The 23,532-nt window shown below is 40.8% G+C and overlaps 1 protein-coding gene across 2 annotated transcripts in view; it reads right to left on the reverse strand.

Moving 5' to 3' along the window:
* Positions 1–23,532, reverse strand: part of LOC128622335 (synaptic vesicle glycoprotein 2C) — a 53,942-nt gene that overhangs the window by 12,219 nt on the left and 18,191 nt on the right. For both annotated transcript variants that reach the window (XM_053648758.1, XM_053648757.1), the window contains exons 2-7: positions 22,177–22,894; positions 12,766–12,946; positions 10,476–10,627; positions 3,220–3,353; positions 2,919–3,008; positions 52–162 (exon numbers count right to left, since the gene is read on the reverse strand). In XM_053648758.1, the coding sequence (XP_053504733.1) occupies positions 52–162; positions 2,919–3,008; positions 3,220–3,353; positions 10,476–10,627; positions 12,766–12,946; positions 22,177–22,759 (1,251 nt within the window). In that variant the 5' untranslated portion in view covers positions 22,760–22,894. The remainder of the gene's footprint in view (positions 1–51; positions 163–2,918; positions 3,009–3,219; positions 3,354–10,475; positions 10,628–12,765; positions 12,947–22,176; positions 22,895–23,532) is intronic.

Here is a 23,532-nt window from a genome sequence, read left to right on the forward strand (position 1 = left end):
AAGGTATGTGTGTGTGTGTTTGTGTGTGTGTATGAGCAGATGCGGACTCACTCCACGGAGTTCACTCCGGATTCGGAAGAGGACTTTAGCGGCAGGGTTCGCCGACTCTGACTGCATCTCAACGAACTCGTCCAACTGCTTAGGGATCTTTATACGGTTAACCTGCAGGGGGAGACATAGAGTTATACACTCACACCCACACCACAGTGCTGTGATAAAAGTGAGGGAGTCGGAATCCGCGAAAACTTTCACACTATCACGCTGTGTTGCTTTGTACTACAAAACTTTACAAACATGCATCTAGATGCACATCGTGTCATCTTGGAATTTTATCATTCGAGCAGCAGCAGAAGCGGGAACAGGTAATAACAAGGCATAATTACTACCATAATTTCTGGACTATAAGCCGCTACTTTTTTCACACGCCTTGAACACTGCGGCTTAAACAATGATGTGGCTAATTTATGGATTTTTACGGGCTAACGAGCTTCATGCCGCCAAAACATTTAGCCTCGTCACATCAGACCAATGAAATTACCGAACAGGTCACAGTAGACCAATGAAACTGTTCGAATTAAATCAAACGCACTCACACTAAATTCTTCAGATCAGTCATTTTGCGCTTCATGCACACACCCTCATCATGGAAAACACACAAAGAAATGCATATGATGCAGCTTTCAAGTTAAAGGCGATCGATCTGGCTGTGGAAGAAGGAAATAGAGCTGCTGCACGTAAGCTTGGCATCAGTGAATCGATGGTGAGACGTTGGAGACGGCAGCGTGAAGAACTGACTCAATGCAAAAAGACGAAAGAAGCTTTCAGAGGTAAGAAAAGCATATGGCCCGAACTTGAAAACGTTCTTGAAGACTGTCTGAACACACAGAGAGCAGACGGCCGAGGTGTTTCCACTGTGCAGATCCGACTGAAAGCCAAAACAATCGCCAATGAAAAGAAGATTGAAGATTTTAGAGGTGGACCATCGTGGTGTCTCAGATTTATGAGACGAAAAAGGCCTGTCCATCAGGTCACGGACGACTCTGTGTCAGCAACTCCCTCCCGACTACGAGGGAAAAGGTACAAACTTACGCAAATTCACTCAAACAAGGATAGCCGAGAATTCCATCGGACCAGACGACATCATAAATATGGATGAAATAGCTTTGACGTTTGACCTGCCTCTTACTAGGGCTGTTAACAAAAAAGGTGTACCGGTACCGACAAAGTACCGGTAATTCTGAGGCTGTTCAATTCCGACACTGAAGAAGATGACTTTAGTGGTTTTAGTGTGCAGGGGGAAGATGAAGATAGCGATCAATGACTTTTCCTGGTAGGCAACTGTATTGTTTATTTTTTTTATTTGTTACAGGCACTGTTCGGAAAAAAGCATTTATGGTACGTATTTAATAAAAAGTTAAAAAAATCTTTCTGTGCAACATTTTCTGTGTAAATATCTCATGTTACAACTTAGACACCTGGGGCTTATAGACAAGTGCGGCCTATATTTTCTATATTTTTCAATTTTTTTTTTTTTTTAAAGTTAGTGGGTGCGGCTTATATTCAGTTGCGCTCAATAGTCCGAAAATTACGGTATATATATCTTTCATTTATTTGACTTTTTATTGCGACCAACACTTTGTTCAAAAGAAAAACCTCTACTTTCTCCTCACTACATTTTCAAACATTATTCTATAATCATATATTTGTAAATTCATAATCAGTCCCGGCCGGATTTCGATATTTTTCGATCGCAGGAATGAATATAAAATCAAGCAAATGTTCGGAGGAGCTTGCGATTTTTCAAAATTACTGCAGATTTTCTGCAGGTTTGGGATGAGACGTGTCACTTGTCGTCACGACGCACGTTCAGTCAAAGCCCTCTTCAATTCACGTGCGTCGAACATGAGTACAGCAAAAAGGTCTCATTTACCAACAAACAACCCTGTGAAAGACCGTGCGAAACAATTTCGTGCGAATGCGATTTCGCCGATTCGAGTAGGTTTCCACAAAAAAAAACCAAGGACACCAAACTCTGCAAATTGTTTTCCTATTGGGAGAGCTATCTATTATAATTCAGCTAGTTTCTGTGGTCAGAGTTATTATCATGCTCGATTAGGAATAAATCTTAAAGATTAGGAATGATGCTGTTGTTAGTAAGTCTCATCTAAAGTTTTCCCATACTCCTTGATTCCTTGGTGATGGCAGCCCTAATTTATAATCAGGATGGGAAATCTTCTTTCTTATACTTTAATTTCATACTTTAAGTAAATGTAAAAGTCCATATTTTTCTACTTTAACTTGAGTGAAGAATTTGATGCTGGACTTCAACTCTTAACCGAGAATAAATTTATTTACATGAGTCATTGTGCTCTTACTTGAATAAGTAATTTGGGTACACATCTGTGATCAAAGAGAACAAAGTTTAAGGAGATATTTTGAGAAGGGTAGAGGGTAAAGAATAAACCAAAATAAGAAAAAAGGTGTGTAACCATATGTGTTTGTGTGTACATGTATTCTTCAACCCTTTGTGAGGACCAAAAAGTCCTCACAATTATAAGAAAGCGTCAAACGTCCGCTTGGTTATCTGGTCCTCCCAAAAAATATAGTTTCATTGGATAATATTTTCCTTTAAATAAAAGTATGTTTTAAAAAGCCAAAATATCTTCATTTGGTTACTGAGTTTAAGGTTAGGGTTGTAACGGTAACGGCGCAGAATTAATTTGCTACAGTAATTATATATAGTAATGGAAGGTCCTCATAAAGATAAAAAAACTGTGTGTGTGTGTGTGTGTATATATATATATATATATATATATATATATATATATATATATATATATATATATATATATATGTATATACTACTACATATTATACTATTATACCATATATACTATATACTACTATATAATACTCACAGTAAAAACTTTCTCTGGCTCTCCTCGAGCACGCATGTTGGTGTCATGGATCTGTTTCAGCACCATCCACGCCTCATCGTGTTTCCCCGTCTACAAATATGGAAAACATTAAGACACAGTCAGATACACTTACAATATCAATAAAACACACACATACTGCTGTGTTATAAAAGGAATGAAACACTTCAAGGATGCACTGTTATACGAAAATAATCAAACCATCGTGGATTATTTTCCTATACCGGTAAGCCTGAGTGTTTTAAGTGTACTTTATGCTCACACGCTCACATTCACAGCTTACCTCTAGGAAGTAGCGTGGGCTTTCTGGCATGAAGGTAAGAGAGACGACTGCGCAGACACATGGTAGTGCGCAGACGACCACGAACACTCTCCAACTGTGGAACTGATACGCGGAACCCATGCTGAAACTCCAGCCTGCAAAATTATAAGCAAGGATGCTAGTATGCAAGTACGCTAGTGTACAGTTAGAAAAGTATGAAAATGTACAAGTAAGTTAGTATGACGTATGCTAGTATTCAAGTGTGCAACTAGGAGCGATATCATGTCAGTATTCTAGTATGCAGGAGGGCTCGTATGTACACATGGACACATGAAAGTATGCTAGTTTGCAAATATGCTAGTGTTATATGTATACCTGGATACACATAGATAAACAGAATGAGAATACACACACACACACACACACACACACACACACACACACACACACACACAAACAGTACTCTTTGGGGTCTGAGTGGCAGAACAATGTGTAATGCAATTATACTTAATTCCCGAGTCTAGAGGTGCTGTGAGAGGCACTCGGAGAGCGTTCCATATTTTCTCTGCCTGTCTCTCTCCGTCTCTCTTCGTCAGACTAAAATAAAAATGTGTGACTGTGTTGATCCTGAGATAATGCTCTTAAAGAATAATGCAACCCCTGCTGAAAAATACAACAGAAACCATCACAGTAATTCTAATGGTTTCCACTACAAATACCATTACAAGCCATCAGCTGTTAACCATTAAAACCATTACCAAATGGTTTCCATTATGTAGTAGGACGTAGGTCTTTAATGGTATCCACTAGACATAACATGCCACCAAGGAATTAGCAGTAGACCGTTACAGTTCCCATTAAAACCAATACAATTCCCATTATAATATATGCTATATAATGCTAGTTTAGTGCATTATGTGCTAGTCTGTTTACTATAACACTAATTTGTGGGCTAGTTTGTTTACTATAATGCTAGTCCATAAATTACTCTATTTACTATAATGTCAGTTTGCATGCTAGCAAAACCATTGCAACCAGTGCATTAAAACCATTAGCTTACAAATTCTATGATTGTTTCTATTGCTCTTTTCAACAGGGACTCCAGTGAGTAAACTAGCATTATAGAGTTAGCCAATGACATAACATTATACCAAATAAACTAACCCACGAGCTAGCATTATATTATACAGAGTTAGCCAATGAAATAACATTATAGTGCACAATACTGTAAATGTAAATGTGAATAAACTAGCATGCAAACTAACATTATAGTAAGCAGAGTAACATATGGACTAGCATTATAGTAAACAAACTAACCCACTGACTAACGTTATATTATATAGAGTAGTCTATGAAATGACATTATAGTAAATAACCTAACCTACCAAATAGTATTATATCAAACAGATTAGCACATAGAATCATAGTAAACAAACTAGCATTATAGTAAAAGGAGACGCATATAAACTAGCATTATAGTAAAGATGCTAACCCACAAAACTAGCATTATAGCAAACACACTAGCAAAGGAACTAACGCTGTAGCAATCAAACCTACCCCACAAACTAGCATTATAATAACACACAACTCATTAAAACTGTAATACCCATTTAAAGTAAACTTACTTACCTAACTTTAAAGGGTAATGTGATTGATGTAATATGAAATCACTTTATTAATAATCCTTGATATATGGAGTGAATATAGCGAATGTGATGATATTAAGTTGGCATAAAAATTGGTGCTTAAACCATTAAGCTGCTGCTGGGAGAAGATTAAATATTGCTACGTTGACTGATATTTTAAAAATGATGACAAACTTGTGTCCTGTTGATCATAATGGCAGCTGACTGGTGCAGCAAAGATCTTTTTCCACATCACTGTGAGACACACCTGTCTTTTAAAGTCTACACAAGATAAGAAGTGACAAACTCTAGTACACACACACACACACACACACACACACACACACACACACACACACACACACACACACTAACAGATCTAGGAACACTATCTAGCAGCCCTGCCTTCTTACTTCCCACTGAACCTGAAAGTCTGGATCGTTATCTGGCAGCTCAGCCTCTCTACACGTACACAGACTGAAGAGATGGATACTTGTGCTGCAATGATAATGTCTCCATCCTCCAGGCTGGATCATTATCTGGCAAAGCACTGTAACAGTAATGAAAATCCTTACAGAGTGCTTAGATCACTATCTGCCAGCACTGCTCTCTCTGAGGGTCAGCTTAAATAAGACAGGGGCATTATGGTGAGTAGTGATGTGTTCATTGCACCCTGAAGACTGGGTCATTTTTTGGCAAGCATTTTTTTGTAAGTGCTCAGGAGAGATATAACAAAACGTTGTGCATGTCTGAGCCATAGAAACTATAACTATTATACAAATTATTGGCAAAGAAAAACCTAAATAAAAATAAAACACAGACAGTGAAACAATTACATTAACATGACCGGAAACTAATTTTATAGCGGAAAATGGAAGACAGTGTAATGCTGGGACTCTTTTCCACATTATGTATTGCCTTGTATGTAAGTTTTACTTCTTATTTTTGTTTTATCTTATTCTCAGCCACAAAAAAATATTTTGTGTATCCATCACTGTTGTTGTAGTTTTATAGTTAAAAAAAATATTATCAGCTTTCATTTGAAATTCAGTTGAGTCTTAGGACTGGTTAAAAGAATTATTTATTTACATATTTATATATATACGTCAAACCACTAAAATTCTCTGTATACATGAGTTTTTAAAAAATATGTTTGTTTATTATTTGCTGTTTTCAATATAAATTCTTGTTTTTGTTTTGCCCTAGTTTTAAAGCGGTTTTGTTCACTTCTCTCTCTCTATTATATATATATACACAGTATCTCACAAAAGTGAGTACACCCCTCACATTTTTGTAAATATTTGATTTTTTCATGTGACAACACTGAAGAAATGACACTTTGCTACAATGTAAAGTAGTGAGTGTACAGCTTGTGTAACAGTGTAAATTTGCTGTCCCCTCAAAATAACTCAACACACAGCCATTAATGTCTAAACCGCTGGCAACAAAAGTGAGTACACCCCTAAGTGAAAATGTCCAAATTGGGCCCAATTAGCCATTTTCCCTCCCCGGTGTCATGTGACTAGTGTTACAAGGTCTCAGGTGTGAATGGGGAGCAGGTGTGTTAAATTTGGTGTCATCGCTCTCACACTCCCTCATACTGGTCACTGGAAGTTCAACATGGCACTTCATGGCAAAGAACTCTCTGAGGATCTGAAAAAAGAATTGTTGCTCTACATAAAGATGGCCTAGGCTATAAGAAGATTGTCAAGACCCTGACACTGAGCTGCAGCACGGTGGCCAAGACCATACAGCGGTTTAACAGGACAGGTTCCACTCAGTACAGGCCTCGCCATGGTCGACCAAAGATGTTGAGTGCACATGCTCAGCGTCATATCCAGAGGCTGTGTTTGGGAAATAGACGTATGAGTGCTGCCAGCATTGCTGCAGAGGTTGAAGGGGTGGGGGGTCAGCCTGTCAGTGCTCAGACCATACGCCACACACTGCATCAAATTAGTCTGCATGGTTGTCGTCCCAGAAGGAAGCCTCTTCTAAAGATGATGCGCAAGAAAGCCCGCAAATAATTTGCTGAAGACAAGCAGACTAAGGACATGGATTACTGGAACCATGTCCTGTGGTCTGATGAGACCAAGATAAACTTATTTGGTTCAGATGGTGTCAAGCGTGTGTGGTGGCAACCAGGTGAGGAGTACAAAGACAAGTGTGTCTTTCCTACAATCAAGCATGGTGGTGGGAGTGTCATGCTCTGGGGCTGCATGAGTGCTGCCGGCACTGGGGAGCTACAGTTCATTGAGGGAACCATGAATGCCTACATGTACTTCGGAATACCTTTGGAGACTGGGCTGCAGGGCAGTATTCCAGCATGATAACGACCCCAAACACACCTCCAAGACAAACACTGCCTTGCTAAAGAAGCTTAGGGTGAAGGTGATGGACTGGCCAAGCATGTCTCCAGATCTAAACCCTATTGAGCATCTGTGGGGCATCCTCAAACGGAAGGTGGAGGAGCACAAGGTCTCTAACATCCACCAGCTCCGTGATGTCGTCATGGAGGAGTGGAAGAGGACTCCAGTGGCAACCTGTGAAGCTCTGGTGAACTCCATGCCCAAGAGGGTTAAGGCAGTGCTGGAAAATAATGGTGGCCACACAAAATATTGACACTTTGGGCCCAATTTGGACATTTTCACTTAGGGGTGTACTCACTTTTGTTTTATTCAAATAAAAATGAAAATAATTCAATTTATTGATTATAGTAGTCAACTTATTGGTGTGTGTGTGTGTGTGTGTGTGTTAGGAGCTGCAGCTGTAGAGAATCTCATTGTATGGATTAGGCGTATAATAGACTGGAGTGTAGGGCTCGCTGCCTCGGCTGCTGCTCATATTGATGTCGTGTCCACGACACACACACACACACACACACATTAATCCACATACACATTTACAGTACAATATATTACACATCACTGAAGCAGCAGAGGCTTATAAACTGAAAACAATGCAGCGTAGCACAATGCAATATAACGGAGAAGCTGAGACGTGAGTCCACTCCAAAATGCACTAATATATCTGCATTACAATCAAAACAGTAAGTAAAAAGCACACACACAAACATACGCGCACACACACACACACGCACCAGCACTCCTCCCTCCCCAACCCCACAGATGTGGAAGCATTGCGGCAGAACCACATTTACACACTCACACACACGAGACAGGCCAATCAATTGACCTCAATTACGAGTATAGTTGTTTGCCAGACTCAACGAAAGGGGAAGGGAGGAGAGAGGGATGAGAGAATAATCAGGGAGGGTTTTGTCAAGATATCTGTTATGAAATGCGGTCAGGGTAAAATGTAGGCACTGAGAGAAGACAAACAGCATATGAACTGTTGTAAAGCTAAATCTAGCTGAAATGACTTAACTCTTTTTGACGAAAGATTTAAACACAATGCAGTGGGGTTTTTTTATCAAGTCTGGTTCAACGGACTTGAATCAAGGTTCGATTTAAAGGTTAAATCTGCACAATGATGGCTAAAATGATCATCACCAATATTTCCATGTGCTTATCATTACTCAGTGTGTCCTATTACGTTCTTAAGGATGGATTATGCTTGCTATGAATTGTGCGTCCTCCTACACAGGATGGCTGGCTGTGCATATCTCGCGGTCATCTGGACCGTCGCTTGGGCACATCCTCAGAAATTAACGCTACACGTCCGCAAGGTACAACACCATCATAAACAGCGGAGGCGGTATAGCACCATGTGACAGTGAGTCCACTACAGACTAAACAAACTAGCGTTGAATTTTAAACCTCATCGAGTTTACTGTAGGCTAACGGAAACCTACCTAAAGTTCTTTTGTGTGTACCAATGTTGGATTTTCTAGATTAGTAAATACTTTTGGATGTAAGGTCAGATATGAGACGCAGCTCATGACAACGATCACGACGGTGGTGGAAATTTTAACAGCTTGTTAGTCTGTTTAACGTCACTGTGTTCCCAAGGAAATCCCCAATTTTACAATTCAGCTTGGAAACCTGACGGACGGGGATGTTTTGGCTCTGATTTACCATCTACTGGACATCGCTTTTAACCCCCCAGATGTACATAAACTACGCAGGCAAGTGTGTGAACAATGCCGTTTGTATTGCTGCTGCTTCTGTTTATGCAAGAATAAACCAGAATAAATTTGGACTTCTGGTATTTCCTTTTCTAGTTGTATTTGCCTTAATGTTATTACATCAGCTCGGACGTTCATAGCAAGCACTTTATGCTGGTCAGGGTGGTGGAGAACCCAGAGCCTCTCCCGGGAATACTCTGTGTGAGGTGGGAATACATCCTTAATGGGTTTGCACCACTCTCACACTCATTCACACCTCCTACATTGTTTTCGGGAGGTGTGAGGAAGCCAGAGAACCGGTAAAAACCCCATGTGGACATGGGAAGAACATGCGACGCGTTGCAAAGACGGTAACCCTTTGCATCAGTGCTCTTTATCTTCTGCTCCGTTCCTTTCTCCTTCTCCTCCTCTATCCCCGCATTGTATTTGCTTTCTTGTTTCCCTGCTATCTCCCTCTTTTTTATTTTTATCCACTTCTAATGTTCCTCTCACTTTCTCGCTCACTCGCTCCCCCTCTCCTCCCCCCCGCACACCTCTCTGCATTCCCTTTCATTCGCTACTGTGTGCCTTCATCCTTTAAATATCCTTAACGCAGCCCACATTAATCATTTTCACCCACCCTCTCCCTCCAGTTCTTCTCTCCGCACTCCCTCGCTTCCATTCCTACCCTCAAACGACCTCCTCTCCTCTCCTCTCCTCTCCTCTGTTCCAGATATCACCCTAATATATCCGCTATATCCCTCGTTCTTTACCCGTCTCTTGGCTTCTACGGCCCATAATCCTCCATTTTACACGCATTAAGGAGTAAGAGTACATGGACCTCATTAACATTCATACATTATAAGGGGCAATTACATTTTCTGGTGAAGTACACTTTTAATTATGCCATGGTGTAATTATGTAATGTAATAGCATGCATGTCTCCACTCCAGGAATAATGATTTTCGTGAGTAAAAGATGCCACGCCCCGTGAATGCTTTCTGTTCAGCAAGAAACATCAACATCTACATTATTACTTCTCTGCATGTCACATTAACGTACCAACGATTTTTACATGTTTAAACAACTTCAGAGTCCCATATTGTTCAAATTCAAGGTTAGTTTTTGTCCTGTTAGTGTTGTCATACTGTAATTTGCCACTGACTTAAAGTTATCTTTATCTTAGTCCTTGTGCCAGGAAGTTACTAGGAAGTCACTACTGTATAAAGCAATGGTTAAAATGAAAAACTTATAATTTACCTTATACATAAGGAACGGTTGTTTAAACAATTACTGTCTACTATAATGCTAACTGATATAGTATAGCTACACAAAGTGTAGTGTTTTACTGTAACTGCTGAAGTAGTACAATTTATACAATATATGTTTCATCAAGTCCATTTTAGACCATTTTAGATTTGTATCATATTACTCAAATAAAGTTTTTCACTTCATTATTACACTCGGCTGCACCATTTCACCATTTCACCATTTCACAATTTCTGCAAGTCTTTCATAATAAAGTGTCAACAAACACCAAGATTGTGTTTAATAACAACACTGCTCCCTGATTGGCTGTAGTTGCTCACCGTAGTGTGGGATGATGGCCCAGGCCATGGCTGAAGCGTAGATGCCGCCTATCATCCAGAACATGCAGAGCCAGCTCAGGTGCTCACCGCGCTTCTCCCTCGCCAGGAACTCGGCGAAGTACGAGAACACGATGGGCACGGCACCGCCGATCCTGTAGAGGAGCATGGGCAAGCAAGAAATAGTACATCCAAAGTGGACCATGAAATGCTGCACCAGTTAATGATGTTAAAAACTGTATAATAATCAGAATTAATTTAATAATGAGAAGTGAACAAAAACACATTTTTGGTATTTGACAATAAAAAAAAAATCTAATTCCTCAAAATCCTCATAATTTCCATACAACAAGATATTCTTGCATCTTCTCTCTCTTGTTTATTAAAATGAAAAAAGTTTTTGCTCCTATTTTGTGAGTTCCAGTAATGTTTCTTTCTTTCTCAGACCATTAAACCAGACCATTGCACTATTCATTTTGATATTTTTCCACAATCATTTGCACCCTGTTTATTAATGATGATTCTAAAAATAACTTCTTGTATTCGTTGTCCAATAAATGGACATTGTTCCAACACCGGTTCTTGGTTCCTGACATTCTAGCATGATTTTGGGGCTGGAAAGGAACATTTCAAAGGAACAATTACTCTCCAAAGCTGGATGGTTCTGTAAAAGTCTCTGTAGATATGTAGATCGACAATTTATTCAGAACAGGCTTTGGTTTTGCATTATGTGGTCCACGGCAAAAACGAAACGATCTTCATCCCAAGAAAAAGAATGCAAGCTTTCACTTATTACTCCATGCTTCCTAGTCCCCCACAAGTATTTCCCACTTGTTTGATGAATAGCTCAGACTGTTATACAGTACCAGTTCTGATGTTTTGAAATATCAACATTTCAGGCTTTACGAGAAGCACTTCTCATGAAGCGTAAATCAAGGATTCTGCAATTGTCGGTGGAAAAGGGTCGAGAGGCAGGTCTTGTGTGTTGCCAATGCCAAAATCTTGAGTTTATGAGAGCTAAAGCCTTTCTGTCATCATTTAAAATATAATACAGCACCTCGATTCGATCAGCGTTCGGCAAAATGTATCTTGGGACGACCTCTGACCTGCCCAGTGTGTTTATGACCTCGTAGACACTAAGGAATAGTGAAGATGGAGGATGGAGAATGGAGAGTGATGGTGGGGGAAGGAGCACTGCTGAGAATCAGCACACCACAAGGACAAAGCACGGGCTGTTCATTCAATTAGCAATAAAACACATGCTGTACTTATCCTACTGCAATCCCCCCATCTCTCTCTCTCTCTCAGTCTCTCTCTCTCTGTCTCTGCTGCAAAGTCAGAGCTGAACACTGCTCACCGGGCTGGCTGAACCTCCTGGCACTGACCCATAACTTAAATGAGGAGTGATGTTAAAGAAAAGAGAAAGAGGAGGGGAAAGAAGGAAAAGGAACTGAAAAAAAAAACCCCCAGAGAGGGCTGAAGTGTGTGGTCTAGGGAAAAGTCTGTGTCACTCACAGAGGAGTCATTATCTCAGTATGGAGCCAGACCGAATGTTCTAAAAAGACCTGGCAAGTCTCTGAGTGCATGTGTGTGTGTGTGTGTGTGTGTGTGTGTGTATGTACTCCAAAGTACACAGACCCCATAGGGAGACAAAAGAAACTCACTACCAGCCGAGGTCAAATCGAGGTCAGACCCCCACCGAAGCCCAATCAAACAAAAACTGCTCCATGGGCCGCTGTAAAGAGCACTCCAGAAATAAAAACAGCTCGGGATGAAAACAATTAAAGAGCACTCGACCCAGCAGAAATCATCGACTGATTTCATCCTGCTGCCAAAACAAACCTTAGATATAGAAAAGCAAGACGTTTATGAATGCATTCTTGCATCCAAAGATGGGAGTAAACATTCTCATCAGCAGCCTTTTAGAATAACTCTCCGAATGAAATTACACTGTAGCTCCTATAATGAATGATTTTTTTTTTACTAAAATATTCTTTAGTGCTTTCCACAACATTAAACTGTAACTGTAAGCAGATAAAAAAAAAGTATGACGTGTTGTTCTATAATGAACGAATTGTATAACTGTCACTTCCATGTTCTCACCAGTAACGAACTGAACTGGGGGTCTCTCAGATGAGGACCGAGACCCCTGTTTATTTTTTTTTAGATCAAGGTTCCAAGTATAGGTGGAGGGTTCTCGAATGCCAAAATGGACCAAAGTAAAGACCACCTATAATTGCCTAATTTGTGCAATAGCTAGTTTTCGCTAAAAGCTGAACCGAGAAACACTCACCCAAATCCCGAGAGCATCCTGCAGAAGAGGAACGTGCTGTAGCCCTGCACGAACGAGGACAGGAAGGCGAAGAAGCCGTTCACGGACATGCACACCAGCAAACACTGCCTCCGGCCCACTTTATCTGACAAACCGCCCCAGAAAAATGCTCCCACCATCATCCCCAGGTACACAATACTACCTGTGGAGCACAGAGAGAAGGAGAGAGAGAGAGTGAGTGAGAGAGAGAGAGAGAGAGAGAGAGAGAGAGAACAGAAAGACAAAAATTGTTCAGCAACTGAAAAGAAATCAATTATAAGATGATATATAATATAAGATAATATAATTATAATATATAATATAAGATAATATAATTATAAGATAATTATTATATATCTCTTCTGTGGTTCTTTAATTACATTCAAATACATGACACAGAGGCCACACCTCCTTCATTAGGACTAACACAAAGACCAAGCCTCCTTCCATAGGAGTCGCAGACACAGACCACACCCCCTTCATTACGGAAGACAGACAATGTGGCCATGCTTCCTGTAGTCGGAGTGGCAGACACTGTGGCCATACCTCCATCGTTAAGACTGACAGACAAACCACTCCTCCTTCGTTACAACAGATGAGAGTCAGACCACGCCTCCTTCACTGGGGCTGACAAACAGTATGGTCACGCCTCCTGTAGTTGGACTGACAAGCATGTTGGCCACACCTCCTGCAGTTGGACTGAAAGACATGTTGGCCACGCCTCCTTCACTGAGGCTGCCAGACACTGTGGCCACACCTCCTTCATTAGAGCTGACAGACAGCGTAGCCATGCTTCTATAACTGAGACTGATGCACACTGTGGCCACGCCTCCTGCACTGGGGCTGACTGAGATGCTCAGATGAGCTCCAGATGTACAACAAGACTCGTCGTTTATTAATTTTGCTACATACTCTACCCGCTGATACTGCCAAAAGTCCCATCTGGAACAGAACACACACAGACACACACACACACACACACTCCAGAGTGCAAAATGCTGACTGTAAAGACTAATATTTGTTAAAACAGCATACAGAGCAAAGTGTGTGTTTCTTCCTCGATGTTAGATTCACGTGTCAGCATGTAGTCATCTACACCATCCTGCTTTACTGGTGTTTAATTTACTATAAACTCGCCTTTAATTTACTCGGGACCCATGTGTTTTTCTTCTCAGCACAAAATTGTGTGCATTCCTTTCCCCAAGTCATACAGTCCATTGGTAAAATATTAAATCTGATTCATAACATAATTTGCTCAAAAACCTGAAAAAAATTAGTGTTTGAATTTAAACGTTTTTTATACAAACACTTAAACGTGCAATGTAGTAATCTTCCAGATCTTCTAGATTAGTATGCGATTTGAGACATTCAGTGCTAAGACTTCTTTGCAATAACCACTGACAGGGTGGAGATTATTTACCTGGTTGAGCAACCGTTTACCAAGTGAGCAACAGGTAAAAACATTAGTAAGGAACCATAGCAACACACCATAGCAATAAAGTGGATATGTATATCTTTGGTTGGTGGAATCTAGTGGTGTAATGTCATGACATTATCTGTATTTGTTGAGCGCGTCAAATATTTGGATCGATATAATTGTATAGATCATATGTATAAAATTAAATATGTAAATGAAAAACACTGGGAAAAAACCCAGAGGTAGAAATGCGAGCGCTGTCATTATGGTTCATAATTAGCCTCAACTTTTTTTTTTGTACCTGCCCACAATATTTACTAAAAAAATATTTCCTACAATATAAACAAAATAGTAGTGTCATTTAAATCACTTCGAATGAATAAATGGACCTTGAACATGAGAATTCCATGAGCTTCATATCTGACCGCTCGCCCGCATAAAAGTAAAAATGTCCTGCTCAAGCAACGTGTTCTTGAATCCTCTAAGATAGTTCTGCCAAGCTCTAAAAAAATATTATTAAATAGTGCTCCTGTTCATTCTGGATAATGTATTCGTATTTGGTTACATCCTTAGCGGAATCACGATGCACGGATGAACCAGATGTCGTTTTTCACGCCTTTTAATTGTCTTAGTGCTCAGTGGGAATACACGAACTGACACAGCATCTCATCCAGTCCAGCAGATACATTACAAAGATCTGACACGGGCTCATGGTGAACCCGCCTCCAATACGACCTCTTCATCATATTTGTTCTGACTGTGACTCATATGATGTATAACGTCCACGCTTCGATATTGGGTCTCACTGAAGCAGATCTTCTGGATGATGCTGTGAGTGCCAGTTTTCAGAAAGGATACCTTATAGTCGAGTGGAAGACAGGGTCTTTGAGAGATTTTTGGAGTCTCGTGGGGCTAAAGATGCCCTTGTATGAGATGATCACCTCATTCACACGGATTCCATGCATCCAAAAAGCGTTCTTCATAACATAAAAAGTATTCATTTATTAATATTATGAGCCCCGCCCCCAAACTAGCCGAGGATCGTTTCTGAGTGCGGACTTCTATCGGCTGATATCAGCATTAACCTTATATTTTCACCGAATACCATTCAAACCCCAAACACACCTTGTATTATTGCCTAAATGTGAGGAAAGTACCAGTTTTAGTTTCGGCCTAACAGTGGACGTGTCATGGACGTCTCTGGTCAGGGTCAGTTGATGCTCACTGTGTTGTGTTTATTCTTCACCTGCTTTTCTCTCATCCACTTGAGTTAGTAATAAGGGACAGGGATGATCAGTTATTCAGTATACACACACACACACACACACACACACACGATAAACCCACTGAACGCTCCCCAGCCAAGACGCTAATAAAAATGCTAATTTGTGCTAAGAAAAGGAGGACCGATCGTTTGTCGTCCATTTCCTCCACCGCAAAGAAACGCACACTCAGATCTCTCTCGCTCTCATTGTGCTCCCGTAATGTTCTGATGCTTTCCGAAGCCTCTCTGATGGAAGCTGATATGCAGAAAGCAGTCCGTGTTATCTTCTCTTGCAGGCATGATGGGGAAAGGCAGGTGATTCATTACAGGCCGACAAAGAGAGAGTGCGGTGCTACTACACACACACACACACACACACGCGCGCGCATGCACACTCCAACACCACTGCTAGAGCTAAACGATCCATCAGAGAGATATGCTCCAACCCTCTAATGCCCGAAATAATCTACTGTAACCGAGAAACCACATACTCGTCGTATTAATTCAGTGAAGTTAGCTAGAGGCTAACACACTTAAAGGGACGAGTGCATTTCTCTTCCTCTGGATGGAAACTCAATAGCGCTTGTCGCTAGCAGACCCATGTCCCCTGCATGATTTCAAACATATATGCTTCAGCATTTTCCATCTCGATTCAATCAACCATGTATGCATTTTATCATAACGTAAATGATAAAAAGTGCGTTATTATGAACAACATCAAGGTTTATTAAATGCTAAATGCTAAAAGTGTGTATAAAAGTGTAAAAGTGTAGCATATATTATGCTACGGAACGGACAAAATGCATAATTCGGCTTCTGCTTTATTTATTTTTAAATTTAAAGTGACTTCTTTCTCACTCGGTCAACCTTTCTGCATCTAGCTAGCATTATTAGCGTTTTTGTCAATGCGGTGTTTAGCACAGCAATTTATTTGCATGCGGTCATGGTGAGTAGTTCAACCGCGCATTCTTACTCAAAAGCTGCAAATTAGCAGAGCGGCTAGGGAAGTAAAAGGAATTCACAAAGCTCTTCGACAGTCATTATAGACATTTATGCGCAGCGCTATAAAAGCTAGGCTCCTGTTTTTCACCTGTAGCAGAGCTAGCTGTAGTTAGCGTAAACATGTGGACATTATAGTTCATTTTCAACTCAAAACATAAAACATAAAAACATAAATCTAGCACACCGGAACAGCAACTGTGGCTTCCTGTGAGAGCTGTGGTCCTGGAAATATCTACGAAATACACCACTGCAAAGGTTTGGACCCATTCGCGTTTTTCTGCAGCTAGATATAAAGCGTAGTGAAGAATATACAGTAGTTCTTGAGTCTACCCTAATTACCTGACATATCATTAGTGTCTCCTGTATAACAAAAAGTACGATCATGCTAACAGATAGCAAGCGTAATTGCGTTCCAGGCTAATGTTAGCATCCTAGCACGATCCAAAGACTGTAGAAAGGAGTTTCAGTTCAGATCCAGGCCAGAAGCTGAGAGTTCTGCCGACTGCCGTCGCTATTAGCGTCCTGCTGATGTGTATGGGATGTAGTTATACTGAGTCAATGAAGTGTACAAAGAGTAATGCATAAAAGAGAGAGGAGAGCTATCAGTGAGCACAGTCTCATCGAGATGATCACTCCTCAGAAGGTCATGCTCAGGTTAATGCTCTTGTTTGCAGACTTTCTGCATTTGGAGACTCAACAAGGACAGGTCCTGTTCTGGATCTTTAATACACACTGGATGAGTTTCAGAACTTGTCTTGTTTAAAATATTAGAAGAAATCAGTCAGTCAGGGCATATACAGTATGGTGTTTACTATCTGTATCTTTACACTGGCAATACGAGTAGCTAACATAGCTTAGCTACATGCAAACTCCATGTCTAAATCGTCACACAGTCACCTCACACCTTATGGCGTGAAGCTTTCCGTTATCAATAAAATGGACGATTGAAAACGGAAACGTCAATGATAAATGGAAAATGGAATTAAAACTGGTGCTGTGTCTCAATTCGCCCACTTATTCTATGCACTTAAAGTGTGCACTCTTTTTGTGAAGAAAAAGTGCATACTTTTCAGTGTGTAGCAAAAGAGTATGCAAGTACTGGGACGTACTAACAAACACGTCACGTAACAGAAGAGAACGTTGTTGCCTAGTCACCGTAAACAAACACCTCGTTGCATTTCAGCTGTTCTTTATTCATTATTCCTTACGTAATAATTTATACTATATCGTTTAGTTTATCATTCTCTTGATGTATTTTTTTCCACATTTCATTTACACCTCCCTAAAATGCATCCTTGAATTTGGCGAAGCAAACGGTCACAAAACTCCTCCAAGGAGTTGTGGGCAAATATTACCTGGAAAAGTGTCCACGGATCCTCACTTAGAAAATCTACCTGAAACATTAGATCATCCGGGTACCACTGGGACACTCGTTTCAACACACTACGATTTGGGACGCGCTCGTTCTAATCTCGGATTCTATTTAGGACGGATAGAAGATGAATTGAGATGCTGCACGAATCTTTTTTTTTTTTAACGGTAATTTTAACGTAAACTTTGTGAGAGGCATGGCCTGAAGTTTTAAAGCCAGATGTACTGTATGTTCGAAGTGATTCGTGTTTTCTATACCAGTAGCTCTGACACTAGTTCAGGCTACAATTCAAATCACAGGTTTACGTTAATGCGCTCGTTCTAATTCAATCTAATTCAATTCAGTTTGATTTGTATAGGGCTTTTAACAATGGACATTGTCTCAAAGCAGCTTTACAGAAACATGTAAACACAGGATACAGATTTTAAGTGTGTGAATTTATCCCTATTGAGTAAGCAGGTGGTTACGGTGGCGAGGAAAATCTCCCTAAGATGATGAGGAAGAAACCTTGAGAGGAACCAGACTCAGAAGGGAACTCATCCTCATCTAGGTAACAACGGATAGTGTGAAAGTAAAAGAAAGTTCATTATGGTGTTTATATGAAGTCTTTGTTGAACTAGTCCACTGTTCACTAAAGGAGACCTGATTTCAAAACTGTATGTGGTAATTGAAGTCCTACATCCATAGCAGCAACCATAGTCCCAGCAATCTCAGCGAGAAGGTCTAAAACCATTTCCATGGTACTTCAAGTGGTACCATCCTCAGCGATCTCCAGGCTGTATATATATATATATATATATATATATATATATATATATATATATATATATATATATATATATATATATATATAGTTTCCTAATTATAAACAGATCAAATAAACAAACGTCTGTGACGAGATGTATATTTAACATTTTTTGGAAGGAGTCTCCAGCGTCAGCGCTTTGTAACATTGTAACAGCAAGAGATAAAGTTCTTTCTTGAACTTTCCAGACATGGGAAAGTCTTTACAACAGAGGTGTTTAGTGATAACGAGGAATAACTTGTGTCATGGACGATCCAGAAGAACAAAATGTAACTAAAAATGGATATTAAAAAAAAAGTACGAAATATATGCTCTGATATAAGAATAAATAAAACATTTCATGTGTGCTGATTATTGGAAAATAATCTCCGCTTCATTCATTTTCCTAAAACAGCATGACCCCAAGTGTTTCATTTCATTCCTCCATTATTCAGCTGTTTTATGAAACGCTTGAAGTATGAATGATATTGCTGAGCCAAACACTGCTGTGTCACTCTCTTTCTGCCCCTTTTTATTGCAACAATAAAGAGAAACTGTTGTTTTTTTTTCCCTCGTTACAGCTCACTGGGTCTATGAGAGGCTCTATTTATTAATTAAACTCGGCTCAGCACGCATAATTAGTTCCTGCTGCAATAACATATTCCCCGACATCTATACAGTCTCCTCGGAATATGACTTGATGGCAGACGGAAACATTTCACCGACTCTTTGCGAATCCCTCGGATCATGCCGGTCCCACTAGAGTCTAAAGAGAGAGCGAGTACCATGTACCAGTCATTAAAAAGGTACATTTTGTTCCCTAATTTACAACCAATGTCAGAGTACTCCCAAAGTGCCTTACAATACAATTTTGTAGCTTAAATGAGCTTTAGAGGTACACTACATCCACTTTTTTTCCCCTAGAAAGAAATAGACTAAAGGTACAAAATCTACCCTCGAGGGGAACACTACGGTGACAAGAGTTTGTACCTGGTACTCATTTTCCGAGACTGTAGCTGCTGCAAGGTCGCCTGATCCGAGTCTGTCTTTCTTGAAAATTTTTAGGCAGTAGAAACAAAATGACAGCATCGTTATTATAACGTGAGCAAATGTGACTGCGTTTCTTTTATCATTTGCGACGCGGAAACAATCCGAGAACGATTTTGATCGGAAATAAAACTTTGCTATAAAACATCTTTAGCTCAGTCGGATATCCGTTAGCGCATGCACTGCATTATGAACCTGATCTAATCTAAGAAATTGGATTTGGATAGGGGATCGATAAATGTACTGAATAAACAACATACTGAGAAGTTGATTATTTTCCTATAACAACGTGTCCCAAAACGCTTCACACCACAGCAATATGACAATGAGTTTTATATTTGAAGAACAGCACGTCATACTTTTTATCCGTTTATAATTACGCCGTGGAACGAGTCAGTTTCTGTTCTCGCGGATGTAACAGATTTGGAAGCAGGAAACTGGTGGAAAAATCTGTCTGTTATTAAGTGTGACACTGGAGACTCCTTCCATAAATGTCAAATAAACTCTTCACTCTTCACCATATAGGAACGATTATACATTTTTCTAAGTTAAACAAACAGCGTGCTTTTAACTTGTTTATACCGCCCACTTTATTAGGAACACCTGTACCCCTGCATGTTCATGCAGTTACCTAATCAGCCAATCATGTGACAGCAGCACAATGTAATTAATAAATAAATAAAATCATGCAGGAACAGGTTAAGGTTAAGGTAATGTTGACATCAAACATCAGAATGAAGAAAAGTCCGATCTCTGTGACTTTAGCCGCGGCACGGATGTTGGTGCCGTACAGTATGGGCTGGTTTGAGTATTTCAGAAAGCGCTGCTCTCCTGGTATTTTCACACACGACAGTCTCTAGAGTTTACACAGACTGGTGTGAAAAACCAAAAAAAAAACATTGATACTCTGAAACACTGATGAAAAACAACAAGAAAAAGGTTTGATTGATGAGAGAGGGTCAGAGGAAATTGCCAGATTCGTTCGAGCTGCCAGGAAGGATAGAGTAACTTACTGTATATAATCACTCTTTACAACCGTGGTGAGCTGAAAAGCATCTCGTAATGCACAACAAGTCGAACCTTAAGGGGAAAGGGCTACAATGGCACGTTAGGTTCCACTCCTATCATCCGAGAACAAGAATCTGAGGCTCATCAAAACTGGACAGTGATTCACAGCTCGAACTGCTATAGAAAATGAATCAACCCATTCTGACCAATCAGATTTGAGAATTCAGCAGCGCTGTGGATAGAAAGAGTAAAAAGTGCTGGTTTTTGCTGTAAGTCAGCGTTGACGAAACGTCTTCGCAAAGCGAGCCAGCTGTTCTCCTCAGAGGAGCCCTAGAGCTCAGTTTTCTGATTTCATGCCCTGATGCTTTCTGCCGCTTTCCTCTCTCTCTCTCTCTCTCTCTCTCTTTCTCTCTCTCTCTCTAAAAGCACAGAATGCATACACAGTTACTCAGCAGCTTCAGCAAATCAGACGCTGACACGTGGAGTGTGAGTGCGTACTCCGTGTGTGTCCACGTGTCTTCCTGCAGTGAACACCAGAGACGAAAAGAAAAGTGCACGGATGAGTCAGGTTTAGACGGAACGAGTCCGTTTGTCTTCTTCTCTGATGGAGAGGGAGAGAAAATTCACAACACTGATGGTTTTTGCTGCAGAGACACAAATCGTCTGGTTTCTCTCAGACTGTACACAGTATATCTCCACCTGTCCCTCTAATATGTGTTGGAATACTGTGTGTTTGAGTTTGTGTGCATGTGTGTATGTGTGTGTGTTGAGGTTTTGTGGCTGCTTAGCTGCAGGCGTAGATTTTATGTTAAAAAAACATTGAATGAATTGATTTTCAATTCCCACACAATTCAGTTTATTAGGGAATAAAATAATGACCTACAGGTCTCCATTTGAGAAAAGCATGCAACAGAATGCTGTACCCAGGTGCACGGGTGTGAAAATAAGGATATTCATGTACACTTACACGCACACACACACACACACACACACACACAGACACACAATCACAAACAAACCCAATATAACACTACCCACTCATGTACTCATACTGTACCTGGTGCCATGACAACACACTTTCTAATCTATCCCAATGAGATTTCTGAGTGCACAGACACACACACACACACACACACACACACACACACACACACAGAGCTATGTCTCTTCTGTTATTGTATATATTAATCATATTAGAATCCAAAACAGGAACTTATTCAGGAACTCTGTAGTCTGTACTCTGTTACATGATTAAAAACATTTGTCTGCTGGTTTAACCTGCAAATTCTTCTAAATATGTTGGACTCTGTGTCTAAAACCGATTACTTTTCATCTTTATTGGAATGGGGAATTGAATTAAGTGAGAAGCAAAACACAAAAAACACTGACAATACACCTGTAACATGCAGATTTTCTGTGCTTTGAATGCATGCAGGTTTGCACAAGACTTAATGTGTGTGTGTGTGTGTGTTGTCGGGTGTTCATGACCTCACACTCACCCAGCCACCCTGCTCCTGAGTTGGGCACACACATGTCCGTCTCGGCGCTGGGCAACACGAACCCGACAACGAAAACCTCCACACCGTCAGACATGAGCGCCAACCCCAGCACGAAGAAGAGCTGCCACTGGAAGCGCCCGTGTCCGCACTCCTGGATGATAAGCTCATACTGCTGCGCTAGCTCCTCCTCCTCCGCCTCTCGCTCTTTCTCCAGCTCTTTCCTGTCCTTCGCCCCATCTGATACCGGCCGGCCCAGTGCCACCTGTCCGTCCCCGGCGCCAGGCACACCCTGGTACTCTCCCTCGTAGATCTCATCTTCGTCGTCATGGCCTTCGGTGGCGTCGCTGGATCCTTCGTCGTCGTCGTGTTGCTTCGCCTGTCCATCCTGGTAGCAGTAGAGGTCGTTGTCTCCGCCGTCGTCTTCGTCGTCGTTTTCAAAACGGTGATACGTGCGGCCCGAGTACTCATCCGTCGCACGGTCTATGGCTTTATTGACTTTCTTGACCGCATGCCGTTTGGCTTCTTTGGCGATATCACGAGCGCCACGGGTGAGAGAAGGTCTCTCTCTGTATGTGTTCTCCATTTTTACTGCGGTTTAAACGACTCAAATTTGAAGCAAAAGACAGTGCTACGTCAGTTTAGAACGTAAAGTTCGACGTCCTCTTTACTTGAACCCGAGGTGAGGGTCGGATCCATCCAAAAGAGCCAGAGATGCACGCTGGGAAGGAGACAAAAAGGAAAAGGGGTTATATTTACAGTACTGACCAGAACACTAATAAAATGCAAAAAACCCAAACGAGTTTGGATGAAACTGTCTTCATAGTCGTGATATAGCACAAAATGTGGAGCCAACCAGTATTTCACAGGACCAAACCAAATACTGATAAACATATGGGGGGTGGGGTAGCAGATTCTCTATCGTAGCCAATCAGAAGCATTTATATAACTTATTTAGCTCATCAAACCCGAGACTAGCTACAGGGCTACAGACATTACCTCAGAAAGGTCACAGATTTTCATTGACGGAATAATTAAAGACAAACGGACGGAGAAGTATGTGCTTATTCTCCACGTCAGATTCAAAGCGGTCGCATCTCATCTGTTCAGTACAGTACGGAAGCCCTAAGAATCCATACATTATTATTTTTCTCTCTTTCTTGTTTTCTGGGGATCGTGACTTCACGCAATCCCGCAGCATCATGGATGAACGGATTTGTTTTTACTTCGATCAGGGACTCGCTCGAGCCGAAATAGCTCTGTGTCCGTCGGTGATCGAACTTCCAGACCCGTTCATAAGGCGCGAGATTTTCGTTTGATAAAATCACGTCATGAGAAAACAACTTTTTGTTACGTCGA

The sequence above is a fragment of the Ictalurus furcatus genome, chromosome 18, assembly GCF_023375685.1.
Source record: "Ictalurus furcatus strain D&B chromosome 18, Billie_1.0, whole genome shotgun sequence".
In the NCBI taxonomy this organism is placed as follows: Eukaryota; Metazoa; Chordata; class Actinopteri; order Siluriformes; family Ictaluridae; genus Ictalurus; species Ictalurus furcatus.